The sequence below is a fragment of the Passer domesticus genome, chromosome W (assembly GCF_036417665.1).
Source record: "Passer domesticus isolate bPasDom1 chromosome W, bPasDom1.hap1, whole genome shotgun sequence".
NCBI lineage: Eukaryota > Metazoa > Chordata > Aves > Passeriformes > Passeridae > Passer > Passer domesticus.
This window is the reverse complement of record NC_087511.1, coordinates 46,808,398-46,830,343: the sequence shown is the minus strand read 5'-3', so window position 1 is coordinate 46,830,343 and position 21,946 is coordinate 46,808,398. Positions and strand designations below refer to the sequence as shown.

The 21,946-nt window shown below is 49.6% G+C and overlaps 2 protein-coding genes and 1 long non-coding RNA gene across 4 annotated transcripts; 1 reads left to right on the top strand and 2 right to left on the bottom strand.

Annotated features, from left to right (window-relative positions):
• Positions 1-862: 862 nt before the first annotated feature.
• LOC135289169 (uncharacterized) lies at positions 863-15,838 on the top strand. 2 transcript variants are annotated; one of them, XR_010351963.1, is made up of 3 exons: positions 863-1,777; positions 2,557-2,746; positions 15,666-15,838. It is a non-coding gene; the product is annotated as an uncharacterized LOC135289169 (long non-coding RNA). The 2 variants fall into 2 exon arrangements; XR_010351964.1 differs by lacking the exon at positions 15,666-15,838 and adding an exon at positions 11,381-11,592.
• Positions 4,556-6,550, bottom strand: LOC135289106 (retinal homeobox protein Rx2). Its single transcript, XM_064402449.1, has 3 exons — positions 6,283-6,550; positions 5,932-6,161; positions 4,556-5,372 (listed from the first exon to the last, which is right to left on the bottom strand). Exons 1-3 carry the CDS (start codon positions 6,548-6,550, stop codon positions 4,920-4,922), a joined length of 951 nt encoding a protein of 316 aa, XP_064258519.1. The 3' UTR covers positions 4,556-4,919.
• LOC135289165 (complexin-4) lies at positions 12,494-21,946 on the bottom strand. The gene is made up of 3 exons (XM_064402590.1): positions 21,746-21,946; positions 19,774-19,861; positions 12,494-13,110 (listed from the first exon to the last, which is right to left on the bottom strand). The coding sequence occupies exons 1-3, from the start codon at positions 21,910-21,912 to the stop codon at positions 12,883-12,885; spliced, it is 483 nt and encodes a 160-aa protein (XP_064258660.1). The 5' UTR covers positions 21,913-21,946; the 3' UTR covers positions 12,494-12,882.

Here is a 21,946-nt window from a genome sequence, read left to right as displayed (position 1 = left end):
TCCTGCTGCCGCCGCGGCCGGCGGGGGGCGCCCTCGGCCCGGCCGTGAGGGGAGCGCCGCGGGAGCCCGGGACGGGCTGAGCCCCGGCCGTGAGGGGAGCGCCGCGGGAGCCCGGGACGGGCTGAGCCCCGCCGTGAGGGGAGCCCGGGACGGGCTGAGCCCCGCCGTGAGGGGAGCCCGGGACCGGCTGAGCCCCGCCGTGAGGGGAGCCCGGGACAGGCTGAGCCCCGGCCGTGAGGGGAGCGCCGCGGGAGCCCGGGACGGGCTGAGCCCCGGCCGTGAGGGGAGCCCGGGACAGGCTGAGCCCCGGCCGTGAGGGGAGCCCGGGACGGGCTGAGCCCCGGCCGTGAGGGGAGCCCGGGACGGGCTGAGCCCCGGCCGTGAGGGGAGCCCGGGACGGGCTGAGCCCCGGCCGTGAGGGGAGCCCGGGACGGGCTGAGCCCCGCCGTGAGGGGAGCCCGGGACCGGCTGAGCCCCCGCCGTGAGGGGAGCCCGGGACGGGCTGAGCCCCGCCGTGAGGGGAGCGCCGCGGGAGCCCGGGACGGGCTGAGCCCCGCCGTGAGGGGAGCGCCGCGGGAGCCCGGGACGGGCTGAGCCCCGCCGTGAGGGGAGCCCGGGACCGGCTGAGCCCCCGCCGTGAGGGGAGCCCGGGACGGGCTGAGCCCCGGCCGTGAGGGGAGCCCGGGACCGGCTGAGCCCCGGCCGTGAGGGGAGCCCGGGACCGGCTGAGCCCCGCCGTGAGGGGAGCGCCGCGGGAGCCCGGGACGGGCTGAGTCCCCGCCGTGCAGGGTGTCCCGGTGCGCTCCGGTGCCCGGTGAGCCCCGTGGCTGCGGCTGTTTGCCGTGTCTCAGTCGCACCACACTGCCCGGCTCCGCAATCCCGACCTTTAAGGGGCAGAAGTGTCATATGACGCAGGAATGACTGCCAAATGTCAGCCAGTTTTAACATACTGTCTTGGCAGAGCACAGAGATGCTCAGAGAGGAGACATGGTATTAATTCTGCTAGAGACACTGGTAGTATCAGTGTCCTGGTCCAAAGAGATTTTGGGTTCACTTTTTGTTGTTGTTGTTTTGATTTTTTTTTTTTTTTTTTTTTTTTGTTGCTGTTGTTGTTTGTGGGGGGGTATTTGTTGGTTTTGGGGTTTTGGGGTTTTTTTGTTTGTTTGGGGGTTTTTTGTTTCATTGTTTGATTGGGGTTTTTTGCTTTGTTTTGGTTTGGTTTGGTTTTGGTTTTTTTTCCATTATTTTGTGGGTACTCTGTGGCTGACAAACTACTGAAGGAAATCCTAAGGCTTATAGCAGCGACAAAGGCTGACTGCATAGAAGAGAGAAGCTGAAACACTGTAGCTGAAGGGAACCCCCTTGAATTAACGCCTGTTCATAGTACATCCTTAGAGATGAGGAAAGATGTAACGAGGAGCTTTGAGCAGTTACTTGAGATGTTGCAATAGTAAGAAACTGAATGTCCATAATTGATATGGCTGTAGATGTAGCCAGGGCAGATGGAAACAAGATCGTTCAGCTTTCTGCGCACAGGAAGGGAACAGTATTGCCTTCAACCCCAGCAGCTAGTAACAGAAATTCAAACTGTGGCTGAGCAACGCGTGTTTTCATGTCACAGGGGCTGCCATGGCAGTAGCACACACTGCTGCTCTGGAGGGAATGACAGCTTCCGAACCATCCAGCGGGGACTGAGGGTCCCTCTTTTACACAGAGACAGTCCTGCTCCACCGGGAAGCCAACGAGCTGAACCTCAAGACAAAATTAAAGAGCTCAGGTATCTGCTAGTTTTCTTGAATTTTGAGACGATTTTGATCAGGCATAGAGAGAAGGAAGGGAGATCAGAATACACTCTGAATGAACAAATTCCATCATTGCATTTTCCTCATAGTTACTCATTCTCTGGCAGTCTTTTTCTGTATTATTCTTTCTTGTAACTTCAGGTGTTGAAAAGAAGTCAAGTATGGACACTAAAAATACTATGTTGCTAATACAGTTTAAGCAAAAGAAGAAACAGACCACTCAGAAGGCCATGCTAATAGCCTTAGCAAAGTTAGAGTAAAGAAGTGGTTAAGGATCTAGATGATTTAATCCAGTTTTAAGAAAGGGTTTTACAGTGAGCAATTAGATGCTGTTTAAGGAATTAATCTCTAATGGGTCATTAACTCTGACTGGTATTGTACAGTTAACAAGCCGAGGCAGGATTATTAGACTCAGCACCCAATTAAGGAGAAGAAGATATTTACAACAAAATGAACAAATGAGCTTTTAAAATGGAATGGGACAATTTGAAAGAAAGTGTAGGAACACAGAAAACTAGACAGGCTAGAAGAAAGACACGTTTGCATATCCCTCTGTCTCTTTATTTGCCCACTTCTGTGTAGCTGGTAAAATATTCATTTTTAGCAATAAACTAGCAGCTTTCCTTGAAGGACATGACTGTACAAAGTCGATCCATTTACAGGGTTCACCTGTAGAAGGTATAACAAACACTTGTTTAATATGCCAATAAAAGAACAACCACCATATCTTGCCATAATCTTTATTTGTTTGCAGGTGCTGGATCAGGACCTTATTAAAAGTGAGCAGGTATCTCCTGCTGCTACTTCTGCTGCCCTGTTGTTGTGGTTTTATCTACTGCCACCCTTTGACTATCTCAAGTAACCAAGCATCAGCACTGGTGACAGCTGATCAGGAATTAGAGGGCTTCTTGCCAATGGCTTTACAGGATGCAGAAGAACTGTAGGTAAGAGAAAGGGAGGGTAATAATGCCAAAATATGGGAAAGCACTATTGAAATCTTGGGGAGTTGCTTATTAACCATGAGCAATAAGCACAGGTGAGAACTTTAGGGCAGCAATTTAATGTGCTTGCCTGCACGAGGGTTTTCAGCTTCAGAGCCACAGCTGGACTACAGTCCAGTAATGACACGTGAGATTGTTCCTACCCTGAGAAGGAGGAGTGTGGAGACTCTGTGCAGTCACTCATTAGTGTGTGTCTCTTGCTGACACAAACCTGGCTTCTCAAGCACACCAAGAGAAATCCTTCTCTTGCAGTCACCAAAAAATGACATGCCTTCTTGCAACTGGTGATGCAAGCAAAGCTTGCCTGTGAAAGGACCACTAGAATAAGACCTAAAAACTGGAGCAATATGATTTTTCTTCTCCTTCAAGTGTCCTTACTAGAAGTTAGCAAAATACCTCCCTGGTCCTGACAGCGATGGCAGTTCTTTTCCTGGCAGCACTTCCTCTTTCTGCCGAGGAAGGAAAGAGATGTGTGCTGGGAAGGGTGAGCACTGCCAAAAATGCACATACAGTAGAACTGTCAAGTCCGGAGCCCAGCAGGACAGTCTCCCCCAGCAGGGCTTCATTGCCCTCAAATTCAGGGGGGACCACTTGGCTTCCCTGCATGCCCTGGACCAGCACAGCTCAGGAGAGGGAAGCTGGGGGTCCTGAACAGTGTGTGCTCTGGTCCCGCGAGGCAGGTTGGATCTGCAGGGAGGCTGGGGACAGAGGAAAAGGCGTTTGAAAACAAGAGGGATTCCTATTATCTGTAAAAGAAGCTCTCCATACAATAGATGGGGGCTGCTGTGGAGAAAGCTATGAAGGGATGTTTAGAAACTGCTGTCTGAGGTTAAAAAGCTCTCTGAAGTGAAGCTGAACAGGGCTGACATACTTGTTTCTGACTGGACTCTTAAAAGATACGCACAGATTGTGAAAATATAATTAGACGCCAGCCTTTGTCTGGCCACAACGAGTGGGAAATGGTGAAAGGAGAGGTCTCCCAGTCTGCATTGAATCATCCCCAGGACACAATGAGGGCACTTGTGCATCCTTCTCTCTTCCCTAATGAGAAACATTAATTGCCACAAACTCCCGAGTGTGTAGAGCACCCCATGCCCAGCAGAGGAGAAGGGGTGTTTCATTATAGCTTCTCAGCCCCATTACAGGCAGTAACGGAGATAATGAAAAATAAAGATGCCGCAGTTTTAGTTTAGGCAGCCTGGTGATGGGCACTGGGTGGGCAGGGGAGCGGGCATGGCCCAGCTCTGTGCCAACCTCCAGGGGCTATCCTGGGCAGCCAGAGTGGGCAGGATGAGCCTGCCAGGCCCCAGCCAGGTGTCAGTGTCCATCCAGAGACTGTCTGTCTCTCCCTGTGGGCAGCTGGGCTGCAGGGGGCAGGAGCCCTGGGGGTTCCTGCCATTCCCCTTCTTTGCAGAGGCAGGGACTGTCACTGACTCTGGCCTGCAGAGCCTGCCTGAGCCTGGCACTGCTCCACAAGGGCAACTGTGGGAGTCGTGTGCCTGGCCCAAGGACTGCAAGGGTTCCAGCCCCGCTGTGCCCACTCCCATCTAGGCACACTCTCCATCATGGAGATGCAGGCCCCAGTGCCACAGCCAGCTTGGGCAGGGTTCTGCTGATGGACAACAGAGAAGACCACACAGCCAGGCATCTCCCACCCCTCTGTACATCACATGGAGGAGAGGGTCCAGCCCAAGGTGCCCATTTGGGTTCAGAAACATGATACACAGCCTCCATGCAGATGGTGCCATTTAATGGTGTAAAAGTAGAACACCCTCCCCAGGTACAGCAGTCCTGAGCTCCCAGCCACCTTACATAGCTCTTTGCCCTACGGTAGCTTTTATTGCAACTAAAGCATCCAGCCAAGGAGGGAGAGCAAAAGAGATTGTTTTTCCTAAGCTATGATCAGGCCCCTAACTCTTCAGGAGTTGTGGAAAAGGGAATTAAAAGTACCACAAAATACAAAAGCAAGTCAAGGCGTAGGGGAAAGGCGGGTGTAAGGGACAGCCCTCCTGTGCCTGGCCATCCATCCGTGGCAGCCAAAGCAGGGTAAGGGTGTCCCTCAGGCGTTCTGGGATGTGCCTTCCCCATGGCTTTCTCCCAGGTGCTGAGAGGGAGTTCAGATTGTCTGCCAGGGCTTGCCAATGGACTGGATGTGCTCCTTGGCCTTCAGCCGCAGGGCAGCAATGCTGGTGTTGCGTGGGTCTGCCTCATCCAAAGGGAACTTGTCCACAAAGGTGGCCCCACACTGATAAGGCGGCGGTGGCCCCATGGCCCCCAGGGGCTGCAGTGCGTGGGTCACTGCCGGAGAGTTCAGGAAGGGCGGTGGCGTGTAGCTGCCAGGCAGGCTCTGCGGCGAGGCCACGAAGCCAGGCAGGGTCTGCAGGGCCGTGCTGCTGGGCACCGGCGGGCTGAGCCACGTCTCCAGGGGCAGGCTGCTGCTCAGAGCACCCATGGGTGCTGCCTGCGGTGGGCGGTTGAATGAGAGGATGGGCGAGTCCTGCAGCTTCATGGAGGTCACCTCCAGTTTCTCCTGCCGCCTCCACTTAGCCCTTCTGTTCTGAAACCAAACCTGCAAGCAGAGCTGTATCAGCCAGGCCCCAGGCAGTGGAAAGAGGTTCGCCTCTGGCTGCAGAGGTGCATGCAAAACAGAGTGAGGGAAACACGCCTTGCTGACCTGGGGCAAAAGGGAATCTGGGGGGCTCGGGCGTTCCTTCACGACCCCCAGCCCCGGCTCGGTGGAAAGCAGACCCGCAGTAGAGCTGGCCCGCCCATCCACCCGCCACTGCCCTGGCACGCAGCAGATTCAGCTGCCCCGGGCTCGGACACGCCGCTCAAAGGGCAGCAGCACCGACGACGCGGCTGCCGGACGCAGGTCTGCCCGAGCCCCGCGCTGTCCCGCCGGCCGGGCCGGCGCACGGCTGTGCGGCAGCCGTGTGCAGCGCTCCAGCGGGGCCCCGAGTGTGGCCGGAGCCGTGCTGCGGTCACGGGCCCGCGCACCGCACCGGGGCTGCTCCGCTCGCCGGGACCACGGGGCTGCGCCGAGGCGCGTCGGGCCGGGCCGTGTGTGGCTTCCCGGCGCCGGGGGCCGTCGGGGCCGGGCCGTCGCGGGGGGCCGGGCCGAGCGTTACCTGGACGCGGACTTCGGGCAGATTGACCTTCATGGCCAGCTCCTCGCGGCTGTACACGTCGGGGTAGTGGGATTTCTCAAAGGCACGCTCCAACTCGTGAAGCTGGTACGTGGTGAAGGTGGTGCGGTTTCGCCGGTGTTTCTTCTTGGGCTGTTCCTCTTCCGACGGCTTCCCCTCGCCGCTGCTGCCAGCGGGCAACTCGGGGCTGGCGCTGCCGGGACCGTACGGCTCTGCGAGGGGAAGACAGGGGGGTCACCGGCGGGATCTCCCCGCGGGGCTTGCCAGGGGGCGTTGGGGAGCGGCGCCCACCCGTCCGCCCCCCGGCACCCGGCGTTCATCCACAGCGCTCACCTTGGAAGCGCTCAGCGCGGCCCTGGGGCTCGGCCGGCGGCTGCTCTCCGGGCATCTTGGGCAGGCAATGCCGGGGCCCCCGCCGGTCCGCCTCCTTGGCGCTGCCGTCGGGCGGGAAGGCGCCCAGCAGCCCGTCTTCTTTGGTGAACCCCAGGATAGCCTCGATGCTGTGAAGCCTCGACGGGTTTCCCCCGGGGCTCCGCGCCGCCGGGGCGGCCAGCGAGAAGACGCCCTCGGCCATGGCGGGCAGGGCGCCGGGCGGGTGCATGAGGCGGCCGGCCCGGGGCTCCGCCGCGCCGCTGCGGTCTTACCCGGCCTCAGGGCGGCGCGGGCAAGTCTGGCACGGTGTCGCCGGGCGGGCTGGCCTCCTTGGGGCGGGGGAGGAGTGCCAGGGGGCGGTAGGCGAGAGGGAAGGCGAGGCCCCCGCATCTCTTCGGCATGGAGGGGGAGGCAGGGCATCCCTCGGCCCCCGCCGGCCGCCCCGCCCCTCCCCGCCGGCTCCGGCCCCGGCCCCGGTCCCAAGCGGCGCCGGGCGATGCCATCCGGGGCCCCCGAGGCGGAGCGGGGCGGCCTCCGCTGCAGCCGGGGGCCGGCCCGGGCCGAGCGCCGCCGTCGGAGACCCGGGGCAGGGGCAGCGCTGTCTGAAACCGCGGAGGGACGGGCGGCGAGAAGCGCGCCGGGCACGGGGGGACAGAGCCGGGACGGCGAGAGCCGCGGCAGCCGCTGCCGGGGGCGCGGTAAAGGGGACTCAGCGAACGGGACGGGAAGGGGCGGGAGCCCGGAGGTGCCGGGCCGGAGGACAGCGGGTCCCTGGCACGGCCCCGCGCTGTTCGGCGGCTCTCAGAGCCTCGCCGCATTTCTCTTGTCCGACGGCCTCAGCCCAGATCCCGCCCGGACGGTTTGTAGGTGCGTCGGTTTCACGGCGGCCGCTCGGAAGCTGCCCTGCGGGACGATCCGCGGCCCCGGCCCGACTCAGGGGCACCGGGGTTAACGCCGCTGCGCTGGTGCGCTGCGGGACACTCGCCCTGCGCCCGGCTGCCTCCAAAGGCATTTCACAGACCAGGTGCTTCTGGGCAGGATAGACGCAGGAGGTGGGCTCAGCATTTCAGACTTCACAAACCCGAGGAAGCTCTAAGCAATATTTGCGAAGAAGTTTTCAATTATGCCACAGAGTATTTTCAAGTATGCCGCTTCTCACAGAGCCTGTGAGAAGGGCTGATTCGGTGACCCTGTGCTCCACGGTGCGAGTGGGTCTGGCGGGGTAGCAGACAGGGCATAGCTTCATGGGGGATGCAGAGAATGTTTTTGGAGGTGAGGCAGGGAGCCAAATCCCACACATTTCTCTTTGTACTTGGCTTGGTGGAAGACGTGGAACTACCACAGGACCAACCGGTAACAGCATCACGTCTCCTGCATCGATCTTTTCCCTGCTTTTGTCTTTCTGTCATTTTCGTACTAGCATTTCCCAGTTCCTCTGAGGCACCAGCTACCTTTTGTTCCAGCTTGTTTATGTGACAAACCCAGTAACATCCAGAGTGGTTTTCAGTCTACACTTAGCTTTGAAGATGCTTACATTTGAAGCCTGAGGAGAGTGTATGTGAAAGAAAAACACCACTGCTACTCCTTGTTCTTCCAGATATATTAGCTAGTCTAATAAGTATGACCTCTCTCAATAAATCTGCATCTTTTTATTCCCCTTCTGCCCCAACAGGCTCCATAACAGATTTTTTTCAGAGGAATCACTTCAAAGATTGGCAGTGCTTGCTTCTGCCAGTGTCCACACCTTTTGCAGGTTTATGTTCTTGTGTCCCAAAGTAGATTTCTTTTAGGAGTGCCCAGCTTTTCCTAGCTTCAGGGGAGGTTTGCCTTCACTGACTGCTTGGGGGTTGGTTTGAGGCCAAAAGAACTCAGACATCCGTTTGCACAGAGGGAAGAGGCCAACAGAAGAGACAAGAAAAGGTTAGTGTGGCTTTTGTGGACACTATAAAAAGCCAGTCAATACCATTGTAGGGACATTGGAGGGTACTCAAAGCAATCAGCCAGGGGCCATTGTGTTCCTTTAATCTACATGTGTGTTTCCCAGGAACTCTATTAGTGAAGATGAATGAACTGTGCAATGTCCCTAATTTCTTCTAATTTGAAGCTGGGGGTTTACAGCACTCAAAACCAGCACAAAACACACCTGTCCCTCCAGAAGTCCTGGGCAAAATTAGGAATCCGTTTTGCTTGTTGTAGTTGAGAAAGATAGGAATGTGAGATGAAGGAGCAAAAACCCTTTAGTCAGTGCCATAAAGGGCATTAGATCCTGGCACAGATGCTGCTTTTGGGGTACCTGTCAAAGTGGTCAGTTACAGAGTCAATACTCGATTTTTTTGCTGTTGATCACAATGTGAAGGCAGAAAAAAAGTCTTCTAGCCCTGGAGTACGGTGCTTGAGTCCCACACAGGACACAAGAGACCTTCCTCCCTGACAGAGAAGGCTCCTCTTTCCTCAGCATTAGAATATTCCACTTGTGTTTTCCATGTGGAGCTACATTTTTCACTGCAACATCCTTCTTGCAGGCGAGTGGAATTATTGAAAGAGGAAGCCACTCCTTTGATCCCAATTTGAAAAAGTACCTGAAAAAAAAACCTCATAACCTTGTAGCAGAGCAGAGAGAACTCTGACTCTTCCAGCTCTAGATCTGTCTTTTCTCTCTTGCCATGCTTCAGGCACGGACTGTGTGACATGCATGAGGCATTACAGTGCTCCAGGGAGGGAAGAAGTCTAGTGGTTCCTCTGATTGCACAGAGGGTTTGTATAGGCAAAGAATGGTAACTGAACTTTTTCCTTTGGGTCTGATGTCCTGGCTGTCAGTTGAATCGCTTGCAGCCCTCTGGGATTTGTATCGTATTAGTATGAAGCGTCAGAAACTGATCCTGTGGTACATCCCAGCTTTGCAAAGACCACTGACCTTTGGAAACTTGTGGGGGCAACCAGAATCAAGTTTGAGAGTATTCGTTCTCTCTCGAGGTAGGGTTTGTTACTTGCCTTTCCAAGGTATACCCGCATTCCATACCTTTTTTATTTTTCTTTTGCAATGCATTATTAAAATTTCTGCTGAAGTTATGCTCAGAAAGTAACAGAAGTTCTCAAGATGGCCCATCTGTAAAGTGCAGCTGTATGCTGTACCTCCTTCCTGTACATGTATAGTGAAGACTAAAGGGAAATAGTTTTCATCCTGTAGTCAATGTTGAGACATATACATGGGATGTGGTTTCACACAATGAAATCAGCATCATAAAATGCCACAGGTTCCTCCTTCCTTTTCTCCTGCCTTTTATTTATATCCAGGTGAAATAATTACTGCCTTGCAGGGCATAGATTTGAAGCTGAAGTCACACTGCAGGAGAGACATCACTCTCCAGACCAAAGATGTGCAGCAGGGGGGACCTCCCTGAAAGACAAACGGGACTTTCACAGTCGGACTGCAAATCAACAAGAGGGAAGCAAAGAAAAGGAGGAAATATTCACCTAGAGCAAACCTGTATCCTCCTGCGGTTTGCATGCTCTGTATCATCCAGGAGATTGTTAAAAACAACCCCAAAAAAGGAATTTTTCCTTCCCAAAAATTCCTAAGGGTGCAGTTTCAGAACCTTCTTGAAAGCATAATGCATGAGGAAGCTGCTGTCTCCTCCTGTCACTTGTATTGCTCACACTTTCGTTGTTTTTCTGCTGAGACTTTTCTTGATCTGTCCAGGAGAATCAGCTGTGTTTTCTCCACCTCCCAGCATCCTGTCTGGCACCAAGGAGTTGCACAGAGATCTTGTTGTCCTGCTGTCTGTCCAGGTTGTGAGTGTGGAATAGGCTGTGGGAAGCAGGCAGCCCTTTCTGGTGGGAGCACCATGGACTGGGTGCAAGAGCGCTGGCATTTGGACTTGCCATGCTCATAGGGAGGGAGGGGAGGTTCATGCTATAAGGCTATATTAATGCAATCCTTCTTTACTTGTTTTCCAATTAGCCTAATTGAATTCAGATTGCTTAAGAGTGGGCACTAGAGACATTTATCTTGATGGGATGACAGTCTTGAGCTCCAGCGATCCTATTAACTCTAAGAACCCAAATCCCAGGTAGGGTCGGTGCAGCAGTAGCTGCCATGTGACCTAACCCTTTAATCTGCTCCTGACAAAGACACATGGACACACAGACATGTCCCTGTCCGTTCTCACACGTGCATAGCCGCATGCACGCGCCTGCATGTGCATTTGTGCACAGATATGGACACACACATTCCCAGACTCGCATACCAGCACATGCAGTGGCTGCCCTGTGGCCTGTCCCCAGGGCTAAGCACCTGGAGAGCTGCATGGACCTGGGGTGGCCTTCCCACCTCCTACTCACGTGCCTCCCCAGGCCTGTGGCTAGCGGCTGAAGATGGGAACAGCCGGTGCCGGTGCTGGAGGGATGAGCCCTGCCGGTGCTGCCAGGAGCAGGCAGCCACCTCCAGCGAGCTGAAGATCAGGCTCCTGCTGAGCACAACGCAGATTTGCCTCCCCCTGCCCTGGCTCTGCCACTCCAGACTAAATGTGGGAGCTCTGGTCTTACAGTGGTGCCTAAGGCAGTTCACTCCTCTACCAGCAGCACTTCAGTGGGGCTGGGCTCCCATCCTGTGCCAGTCCCAAGCTACCTCCCAGTCCTGCTTGTCTCTGCCAGCCCTGACACTTTTTTTGGAGTCTCATTAATCGTTTGTTTGGTGATTCTGACTGTACTTTCTTCTCTGACCCTTTAAAGTGTGAAAACGCTGATCCTATATCTGCTGACAAATTTAATTAGATCCTTTAAAGCACCAGATGCTTTCAGTAAGATTTTTGGGAAGTTCCAAGCACATTTTAATTCAAAGGTCAAAACCCTTAGGCTTGTTTATTTTGGTGTTTCATAGATAGGACAATTCAGTCTGTAAAGCAACACAACAGTGTGGAGACACCAACCAGATTTATACCAATGCAGAGGGAAATGCACTGAGCTTCACAAACCTCAGGCTGGTTGAACTGAGCTGGTGACTATTTTATTTACTTTATGTAAAGACCTCCTAAAAGAGCTCACTTGTCTTTCCACATAGATAATTAGATTTTGTGGTGCCATGTGAGAGCAGAATCCCAAGAGGAAGAAATCGGATCAGAAGTCTTGGTGGTTTTAGGCAAAATAGCTCTGATGCTTGAGGGACCTGCTGAAGATAAGTTTTGTGCACTAAAGAAATTACGTGTTGGATGAGAGCCATTTAATGCACTAGGACATCCTCTGGAAAGAGCAAGGAAAGTCAGAACTTGTAAATTCTTTGTTTCCTAGGTGAGAACGAAATGAGTAAGAAAAAAGGAGTATTTTCTTAATGCTACAGTGGGGAAGAAAATAGATAACAGGTTTTCAAGCTAGGGGAGGGGAGAGAAAAAAAAAGAGAAAAGGAGGGAAGCAAGAAAGGAAAGAAGGAAAAGAGAAAGAAGATAAATCATACTTAGTGCATTTGTTAATTTAAAATTATTATTTTTACTTGATTGGTTGGGGACAGAAAGAGAGAGAGAGAGAAAGAGAGAGAGAGAGAAAGAGACTTATAAACCTGTAGGAAGGTGCTAATATATTCATTTCCAAATTTAATTTCCAGGCTAGCTCCTAAGAGAACTTACAAAGCCATTCATTTTATAGAATTCCTTGGGAGTAGCAGCCTGCATGTCCCATCGACACAGGCAGATATAACAATAGTGATAGCTGTGCCTTTCCTCAGGTTTAGGTGCCCCACCCTGGCATACCTTCCATGTTTAGCCTTTGATGGAGACAACTCTCAGAATCAGCGAAGGGAGCTGGTTTTAGCCTTGTGCTGGTACCCCCAGCCCCAGAATTTGGCACACAGAACAGACTAGCAGGGAGTCATTGCTTTCCCTTGGTGTTTGAAGTGTCTTTGAGAGGCTGGGAAATGAAAGCAGACTGGAGAATCCTGCATTGCTCCAGAGCAGGGCTCACTGAGAGCCACCAAGCCTTACTTTCCTACAAGTCCCCACTCAGTGCATATGACGACAGTTTTGACCCAAGCTGTTGAATTACATGCTTTTTGCCTTTTGCTACACTTAATACAGAGACGATTTTAAAAATCAAGGTTTTGCAGCAGATGTCAGTATCTGAACACTGTGTTTGCCTCAAGATGCTTGAAACAGACATGTTCTTATAAGAAATATGTGTTTATTTCTGAAAGCAGGATTAAATGAGCGGTTACCTCTATGTGATGTATCAGAAGTACAATTTTGTTCAAACATACACATTTAATAGCATTTCATTCATGTGGAAAAAATGGAAAAAGGCACATTTTTTTTCCCAATATTAACTTTTATAAAGCCATTTTTTTCCATGGGGGAAAAAGTTATGTTCAAAACTGAGGATCAATGCTAACTTCCTTCTAGGCAGTCCCAGCAGGTAAAATTTTACTCTCCCCTCAGGGTTTTAAGTCTCTCTTTCATCACTTTTCTATATTTACACTGAATGCTATAGAGCTAAGTGATTCCCTCTGCCTGCTCTCCCTCTGCATCCCCAGCAACACAAGACTGAAGTTACAGCCTTTGGGCAGTGGTGGCTCTTCTACATCATGGAACATTTCTGCTCAGCTGCCTGTTTCATCTCAGTGAAGGTAGCCTGTGCCTTTTCTTTGATGGCATCCATGTCCATATTCTGGATGTTCTGCAGCTGGCCCAGGATAGAGTCCTTGTCTTCTTCCTCCTCCTGATCTTCTGCCACCATCTTCTGAAGGTCTTCTGGCAATCCCACATCATCTCCAGCCATCTGTATTTGATTCTCATCCAATTCACTCTAAAGCAGGAGACAAAACCAGCAGATGAGAGTATTTCTCCTCTCTCCAGGATCTACCAGTGAGCCTCGTTTTGATTTTTTTTAGGTTTTTAGGGAGAACCGAAACATGCACAGATTTTTCAGTCAATTTTCTTGTGTGCAACTTATAAATTCAGGGTCTCAATCAACCTCCATGAAAGTTCTAAGATTTTTCAGGCCATGTCAATTATATTTCTTTGAAGGGCTTCAGCACTGTCAAAACTGAAGCCCTCAGTGTCACTTGCCATTTTAGAAATCTTTGCCATGCTGATGGGGCAGGAATTCCATTCCAAGTTATTTGTAGCCCCCAAAACCGTGCTGCAGGACACTATCGAGCCTGTCAGCTGTTGTGCTGTGCCTGTCAGCTTCTGGTCAATGAAACAAGAGCTCTAGAAGAGCTGTGGCTCCATTTCCTTATTCCATTGTTAGGTGCGGCGGGGTGGGTGGGTGGGATTTTTAGGTATCAGCACTAAACTGAAGCCTTCTGGAAGAAAGATTAATGAATCACTGGAAAAAGGGTCCCTCATCTTCCCAAACCATGTTTAAACTCTATCTAGGTCTTTGCTTGGCCTCTCTGAGTTGTGATGAAGAGCAGGGGCTGCCTGGCACATAATCAGTGTTGCAGTGCTGCTAAGTGGGGTAATGGGAGGACTTGGACAACAAAAGTGAGGAGGGAGGTTGGTTGTGAGTCTGAGAAAGTAAAAGGAGACAGGAGAAGAAACTGGTTAAGCGATTAAAAGGGCTGAGATGCAGTAAGCATTACACATACTTGTGTCCTGCCTGCCCACTGAAATACACCATCAGTGGGATTATGTCAATTTTTCAAACAATGGTGATTTTGTTCACATTTTCTGGTGGATTCTGATGGATCCAGAGCTCAGAAGAACAGGATATTTCGACACAGTTCACACATCAAAGATAAGCATTAATGCATCATTACATCTCCAAAATTAACCGTGACAGCAGCAAAGGCCTGATATGAATAAGCAGCAATGCTGTCAGCAGGAGGTGTTTTTTAGAGTGAGGGGTATGGGTTTTGCATGAATGGAAGGACAAATGAATGCAAGAACATATATGAGAAATGTCTGTGTTGTTGCAGGCCTTAGCAAGGACAGGCAGGCTGGGGGTGGTCAGCTGCATAACCACTATTTGGGTTCCATATTTCCACACTTTATGTTTGCAATGACTGTACTTCCCTTTCATCTGATTTCCCCCCATATCTCCTGTGAAACTGTAGGGAGTTCTAGCAGGATTGTTACTGCTATGTTGAAAAAATGGGTGAAGACATCTCTTCACCTTTTTAGTAAGGGTTGCTGGAGTCAGATCTGTGGGAGCTAGAAACAATCTCCTGAACAGCAGAGGTATTTGTTTACTGATTGTGTAGGAAAAATTATTTTAAGCTTTTATTCAGCAACTGATGGCTATCAGAGGAGTTAGCCCTTTCAAAATCCTCTTCAGTCAGTAGTAGTAGAGGATAATAAAAAAATGTTAATTACTGAAAAAGTGCCCCTAATCAGACAATCACACATGCTTTTTCCTTTAAAATTATTTCTAATTTAAGGCATCATCACTGCATGCTACTGTAGTGATTCACATCTTTGGCAATGCGAACAATTGTCTGGCATGTTTTTGCACCAAAGCCCACTATCCTATGGAAGTCTGGGATGTGAAGTGCAACAGTTTGGGGCTTCAAAGGGTTCTCTGGCCAAAAAAGATTATATTGAGATATAGTCTAAAACACTACAATTCTGCCCAAGCTACCTGCCTCTACCCACTTGACATTCAGCTTTAATAGACCTAAAATGAGCTTCAACAGGGTGTGGTTGCTTAACAAGAAGCAAAGAAGCACATGAGGCACGTATGGCCTCTTCAGTTCCTTCTAGAATTTGAGCATTTGATTCTTGTTCACTTTGATTTGAAATGGAAAAGTGAACACAGAAGCAACATCTATTTTATTAAATTAAATATGCCTGTAACTGGTCTCTTGCCCCAAGGCCAGCTGGCCTGGAAAAACCCACTGGGATGCTCTTGAACTCTGTGCCCTACCAAACAGGGTGGTCCCATCTACTGCCGATTGGGAATGCCTGTCCTAACTCCCAGACTGGCTGTGGGGATTGCTTGGGAGAGTGCCCAGGCCAAAACTGGGTCAGACATTATTCTGACAATTCAACAGCATAGGCGATAGAGTCTGAGTGCATGGCAATATTTTTTGACCCTGATTATTATGCCTCTGATGTAGTGAGTCCCAGATCTATTTTGCTATAGATGCAATAGAGTTCTTTACATATACAACGATACACGGGTATGAGCAGAAAACTGTCTAAATATGTGCTCTGTTACAAATTGACAGTAAAGTCCTCTGCCCAAATCAAGGTGCATGGGTCCAGTTCAAGCATACCAACTTTATTTTGTAGCATGAAGTGTGTACAGAAATGAGAAAAAAGATAAATGAGGGAGGGAGAAGGATTAAGATAGTGCAAGCAGGAGATGGTCACCATCTGATATCACAGGGGGAATTCCTTCTCTGGCTCCCACAGGTAAAGGACACAGTTTAACATTAGACAGCTCCATGGCCGCTGGGCAGGAAAAGCACTGTCCCCCAGGGAGAGACACAGTCCGTGCCCACAGGAAAAGCACTGTCCCTCAGGGAGAGACACAGTCCGTGCCCACAGGAAAAGCACTGTCCCCCAGGGAGAGACACAGTCCGTGCCCACAGGAAAAGCACTGTCCCCCAGGGAGAGACACAGTCCGTGCCCACAGGAAAAGCACTGTCCCTCAGGGAGAGACACAGTCCGTGCCCACAGGAAAAGCACTGTCCCCCAGGGAGAGACACAGTCCGTGCCCACAGGAAAAGCACTGTCCCTCAGGGAGAGACACAGTCCGTGTCCACAGGAAAAGCACTGTCCCTCAGGGAGAGACACAGTCCGTGCCCACAGGAAAAGCACTGTCCCTCAGGGAGAGACACAGTCCATGTCCACAGGAAAAGCACTGTCCCTCAGGGAGAGACACAGTCCGTGTCCACAGGAAAAGCACCGTCCCCCAGGGAGAGACACAGTCCGTGTCCACAGGAAAAGCACTGTCCCTCAGGGAGAGACACAGTCCGTGTCCACAGGAAAAGCACCGTCCCCCAGGGAGAGACACAGTCCGTGCCCACAGGAAAAGCACTGTCCCCCAGGGAGAGACACAGTCCGTGCCCACAGGAAAAGCAATGTCCCCCAGGGAGAGACACAGTCCGTGCCCACAGGAAAAGCACCGTCCCCCAGGGAGAGACACAGTCCGTGCCCACAGGAAAAGCACTGTCCCTCAGGGAGAGACACAGTCCGTGTCCACAGGAAAAGCACTGTCCCCCAGGGAGAGACACAGTCCGTGCCCACAGGAAAAGCACTGTCCCCCAGGGAGAGACACAGTCCGTGCCCACAGGAAAAGCACTGTCCCTCAGGGAGAGACACAGTCCATGTCCACAGGAAAAGCACTGTCCCTCAGGGAGAGACACAGTCCGTGTCCACAGGAAAAGCACCGTCCCCCAGGGAGAGACACAGTCCGTGTCCACAGGAAAAGCACTGTCCCTCAGGGAGAGACACAGTCCGTGTCCACAGGAAAAGCACCGTCCCCCAGGGAGAGACACAGTCCGTGCCCACAGGAAAAGCACTGTCCCCCAGGGAGAGACACAGTCCGTGCCCACAGGAAAAGCAATGTCCCCCAGGGAGAGACACAGTCCGTGCCCACAGGAAAAGCACCGTCCCCCAGGGAGAGACACAGTCCGTGCCCACAGGAAAAGCACTGTCCCTCAGGGAGAGACACAGTCCGTGTCCACAGGAAAAGCACTGTCCCCCAGGGAGAGACACAGTCCGTGCCCACAGGAAAAGCACTGTCCCCCAGGGAGAGACACAGTCCGTGCCCACAGGAAAAGCACTGTCCCTCAGGGAGAGACACAGTCCGTGCCCACAGGAAAAGCACTGTCCCCCAGGGAGAGACACAGTCCATGTCCACAGGAAAAGCACTGTCCCCCAGGGAGAGACACAGTCCGTGCCCACAGGAAAAGCACTGTCCCTCAGGGAGAGAGCTTCTTTCGTGAAGAAGTTTTGTCAAGCTCCCTTAAAGGAAGACAACGCCCTCCACAAGGGGAGAAGAGCAATCAAAGTTTGGTACTGCTTGTTAAATGGCACTTTCAGTCCTCTGAACGATGATGGTAAAGTCTTCTGTGCAGCTTAAGGAGCAAAGAAGACCAAATGCTTGTTCAACGCTGCTTGTATGAAGTCTACTTGTAAACAAAAAAGATCAAAGCTCACAGACTAATCCACAAGGGAACCAAACTCTTTTCCAGCATCCCTGTGTGATGTACTGCTTTCCTTATGACTAACTTACACTGTCTTAATATTTACCTATGCTAATGTGCAGAGATCCTTAGGTAGCTGACTCCAGACCTTATCCTGTGATTCATCACCTATAATGCACCAGGAAAATACAAAATCAGAGTTCACCTTGCCTTGACCTGCAGGCGGGACTTAAATTAGCAACACAGCAGCAGCACTGTCCTTTTGCCACTGAAGGGCTGCAAGTACCTCACAAGTAGGTACCAGGAGTCAAATGTTAGTACCACCAGCCTTCCTCCCTGGAAACACACCCTCAGAGAATCCAGAGATCACAGCTTGGAGCGCAGAGCTGGCGAGCAGTGCAGAGCAGTGGGGACTGCTCCCTTCTGACGCCTGCATCGGGACTCCATTTTCCACAGCTCACCATCAAATCATGCCCCTGTGTTTAGACCTTGCAGAAATTAATTGATTACTGACTCCCAGTTCAGGAAAAAGGCGGCAAGTGGATAAGAGAGTTTGGTGAGTTTTTGAAAAAAATATTATTATTAAAATATTAATGTCTGTATTTATATAGTATTTTAAAATGTTTTGTATTAATGTGATGCACTGAATATGCCAAAGATGAAAAAGTTGTCCATAGATCAAATGTCTCATGGCTAAAAACATCTTTCTGATGACAAACCGAAGTTGACAACTCTGTTAATAGGATTAGGTTCATTAAGGGTCTACTTTCTCTTATAAATCTGGCCCAGATAGCATGGAGCTTTAGACTTTACGTGGCAAAGGGGGGCCCTGCTTAGTCCTGAATTTCATGTTTTTACTTAAAATGCTTGCTAGTGATTGATATTGGTAATATTCAGTGTTTCTAGACTATACTAGGCTACCTGAAATTACTTTCAGTTTTCAAAATATTTCATGCATTATCACAAGCCTGAGAGCATTTTTTGCCAGAATGTTGTATTACAGCACTGATTTTTTTTCCAGGGACACATTAGCATGCATGTAGTAGTTTCAGTCTCGTCCTGCTATAACATATTTTCATAAGGGCTGATGAAAACCAAGAAATGCTATATAGAGAGAAACAAATGCAGGAAAACATATCCTGCAATATTGTTTTCTGGCTTAGAGCTACTCTCCTACCTTGGAGACAAATCTTTTATTGTTATTATTGAAATATGGCCTCAGAGAGCACAAGATCCTACTGGAGATGGGTCAGATCACCACTGCACACTTGTGTGTCTACGAGGTGCTCAGCCAAGGGGGACTGGTGACCTGGACACCACCTCCAGCTGTAAAAAGCACTACGAGTGGGAGAATTTGAAAACCAGAGACACCCAGCTCCACTGATGTTTAGTTGAGACCTGGACATTCAAGTATCCTGTAGCTTTCCAAAGCAGCCCCTCTTGGGGCTGGAAGCTCTGGCAAGATGCTGGGTGAATGCTGTTCAGGAGCTGTCTCAGCCTATGCCTCCAAAAGGAAAGTAAAGCCTAATGATATTTTACTCCTCAGCTGCTAATTAAAATGCTGGTGTTTAGAGACTTAGGCCTCCAATCCAATAAATCACTTAAAATCTTGGACTTAATTTTTTTTTTTTGCATAATTAATCTTTCTGTAATTAAACTCACCCTCAGGGTATGTTGTCCAGCTAGTGCACCAGAGGAACCAGGCTCTTAGGGGTGGAATGCATCTTACCTGAGTTCAGGTGCTGCCTGGCTTCCCTCTGGAAGAGACACAGCCACTGGGAGGTGACCCAGCTCCACCCTGAATGCTTATTTCAGAGTTTGGCTAGATGAGGCCACAGGTGCTGATCTCTTTCTGTTGATGATGAGTCCCTAAATGTGACTTGTTTGGATTAAGCACGACGTGTTTTAGCAGCTAAATTTACAGGAGATAGATTCTTTACCTTCCTCCATTTTAATTAATCAAAAAACATGGGAAAGTACTGGTCAGAAAAGGAGTGGTAATGACTCATAGCTGGCAGGTCAGTAATACAAACAAACTCTCAAATTGCTACGAACCACATATCCTTGAGGGGTATAAATGAAATACACCAACATCTTTCCAGGAGTGACAGGTCAGAGCAAATGTGTGATCCAAACCCCTGGAAAGAGAGCTCTGTCCTGTATTACCTCTCTGCTGCCCATGCAGAAGCCTACAAAATAACACAATAATTTTTTTAAATAAGTTGCTTGAAGCTTTTGCTTTCAATATTTTGGTTTTTTTCTGGAAATATTTGACAGTGCCAAGATCACTAAAGGAAAAGGAATGGGCAGTTTAAAATCGGTTGAAATTTGGCCTCTGGGCTAGATGAGCTCATGAGCTACAGGCTTACCTTGGGCAGTCTGTACTTTTCTCTCAGGTGAACCCTCAGAACAGCTCGCTCTGCTTTTTTCTGTGCAAATGCTGCATCTCTTTCCATCCTGGAAATCAGAAAAAAATATTTCTTCAAGATGCTAATAAAAACAATCTTTTGCTTGGCTGCGAAAAGCTACACATGGGAGTTATTCCCCAAGATAAGTAACTTGTCCAAAGGCAAAAAAGGAGCAATACCAATAAAGTGATGCCAGGAGGACGCACTTGCTGTGCTTGTCACCTGTGAATATTCCTGTTCTTTCTTCGTGCATTAGTTGTTTCATAAGAGCAATGAATTCTGAAGCTTCCCTGTATGGAAGAGCACTGACTTCATCTGTGATTTTATAAAATGTTTTCATTAGATTTAAGAACTGGTCTGCACCTTTTTTTTTTTTTTTTTTTTTTTTTTTTTTAGATTACATATGCATTTATCTGCAAAATGTGTCTCCTCAAAGATTTTTGGTAACATTTGATGACACTCATCTTTCACCCCCCCTCTCCCTTTAATTTATTTTTTCCCCTGTAGAATTTTCATGGAAGTTCGATTGCAAAATTGATCTTTTTTCAGTATAGGTATTTTGGCACGTGAAAGATACTTCCAAAATGAAATATTACTTTTCCTTTGCTTCTAAAATGAGTGTTTGGATTTCTCTCCTCCCCACAAACAAACCGAAAATCTGAGAAGTGACCAAAGCCTGGTTGTTCACGGGTTCCAAACTGCCTGAGCACAAGTTCAGCAAGGCATATTTACTTTTCTGGTCCCCACTCCTGCACAGCTGAACACTGGGCAAAATCCATGGAGCCCTGAAACAGGACCATGCTCTGCCCATGTCAGAGATTTCTGACACAGCCCCGCATCTCATCCAGAGGTGATCTTTTCTCTCAGACTTTCTAACTGTCCTGTAGGGGTACTCCTGCCCTGCTTCCTCAGTACAGTTCAGCAGGGAAAGGACACATGCCCCGCTTGAAAACAGTATAGAAGTAATTCTTTTCCCAGGCATTTCCCTATGCCAGGAATCCTGTATTTCTTCTCAGTCTCCATAAAGCATCTTCCTGCCCGCAGGTGGTCATTTCTCTTTTAGATATCACTTGACAACAGGCGGAGCAAAACATTCTGTGCTTTTTTGCCAGACCAAATGAGACCTCTTCAGGTCTTCGTGATTGAAATGTCTGATGCTAAATACAGACCTGGATACTTCAAATTCCATCAGTCATTAGCCTGGCACCTATAATCATCTTACAAGAAGGATTTACACAACCATTATGTAATTGACCATTAGAGGAACAGATGCATTTGAGATTTAAAAGTCAATCGTTTTATTTATAATTATGCATGGTTTGAACTCCTACACACGCCAAATCTTCCATTTTACTTGTTTTTATAAACACAGCAAGTGGTAAAGATTGTCTTTACAGACAAAATTGAGACTTAATTGATTTTAAAGTTCTGCTTTATTTTGTAGATTAAAAAAAAACCCCAAAAACATCTTAAACCTTTGCTCAAGATAAATGAGCACTCGGTACTTTTTCAGGTCTGCCATAGTAAATGTGGACAATGCAATATTACCTATTGAAAGTGCACTCCACGTGGAGTTCTAGAACAAATCATACTCATTATAGAATTAAATCCTGCACTACAAACATCTTGGAAAATTTTTCTAGACAAAGTAACATCACCTAGGAATGAGTCCAGCATATCAAGCTATGGAGACAGCAGGAAAGCATAGGAGAGAGTTGCAAGATGGGGAGGGGGGGCAGGAAGAGAGAATGTAATATTTTACCATTTCCAGTTGGGGAACTTTTATTTTGGAAAGTCTTTCTAGCAAAGATTCATCTGCTTTTTAAAAAAAATAGTGAAGAGCAGCATGTTTCCCTTCTTCTTGGGCTATTTTTATTTGCACAAAGTTACCAAGAATCAGCCCCATACTCATAATAAGGGAACAGGTACTCACTTCTCCTCAACCATTTGCTTTTGATATTCCTCATACTCCTCTCTGGTCATTCCTGCAGCTGCTGCTGGATCAGAAGGAGTGCTTTCTTCTTTGCTTTCTTCCCCTCCTCCTCCAAGTCCCAAATTCTTTACCTGGTTGCTCAACATACTTTTCATTAGAAAGGCCATCTTCTCAAAAAAAAAAAAAAAAAAAAAAAAAGAA

What these genes read in the sequence shown, in the direction of transcription:
- LOC135289106 (XM_064402449.1), bottom strand. Translation starts at nt 6,550, where the DNA reads ATGCACCCGCCCGGCGCCCTGCCCGCCATGGCCGAGGGCGTCTTCTCG. An exon ending in CCGCGCTGAGCGCTTCCAAG is followed by an intron (nt 6,162 to 6,282) that starts GTGAGCGCTGTG and finishes TTCCCCTCGCAG; the next exon opens with AGCCGTACGGTCCCGGCAGC. An exon ending in TGCCCGAAGTCCGCGTCCAG is followed by an intron (nt 5,373 to 5,931) that starts GTAACGCTCGGC and finishes CTCTGCTTGCAG; the next exon opens with GTTTGGTTTCAGAACAGAAG.
- LOC135289165 (XM_064402590.1), bottom strand. Translation starts at nt 21,912, where the DNA reads ATGGCCTTTCTAATGAAAAGTATGTTGAGCAACCAGGTAAAGAATTTG. An exon ending in AAGCAAATGGTTGAGGAGAA is followed by an intron (nt 19,862 to 21,745) that starts GTGAGTACCTGT and finishes TCTGATTTCCAG; the next exon opens with GATGGAAAGAGATGCAGCAT. An exon ending in AAAAGTACAGACTGCCCAAG is followed by an intron (nt 13,111 to 19,773) that starts GTAAGCCTGTAG and finishes CTCCTGCTTTAG; the next exon opens with AGTGAATTGGATGAGAATCA.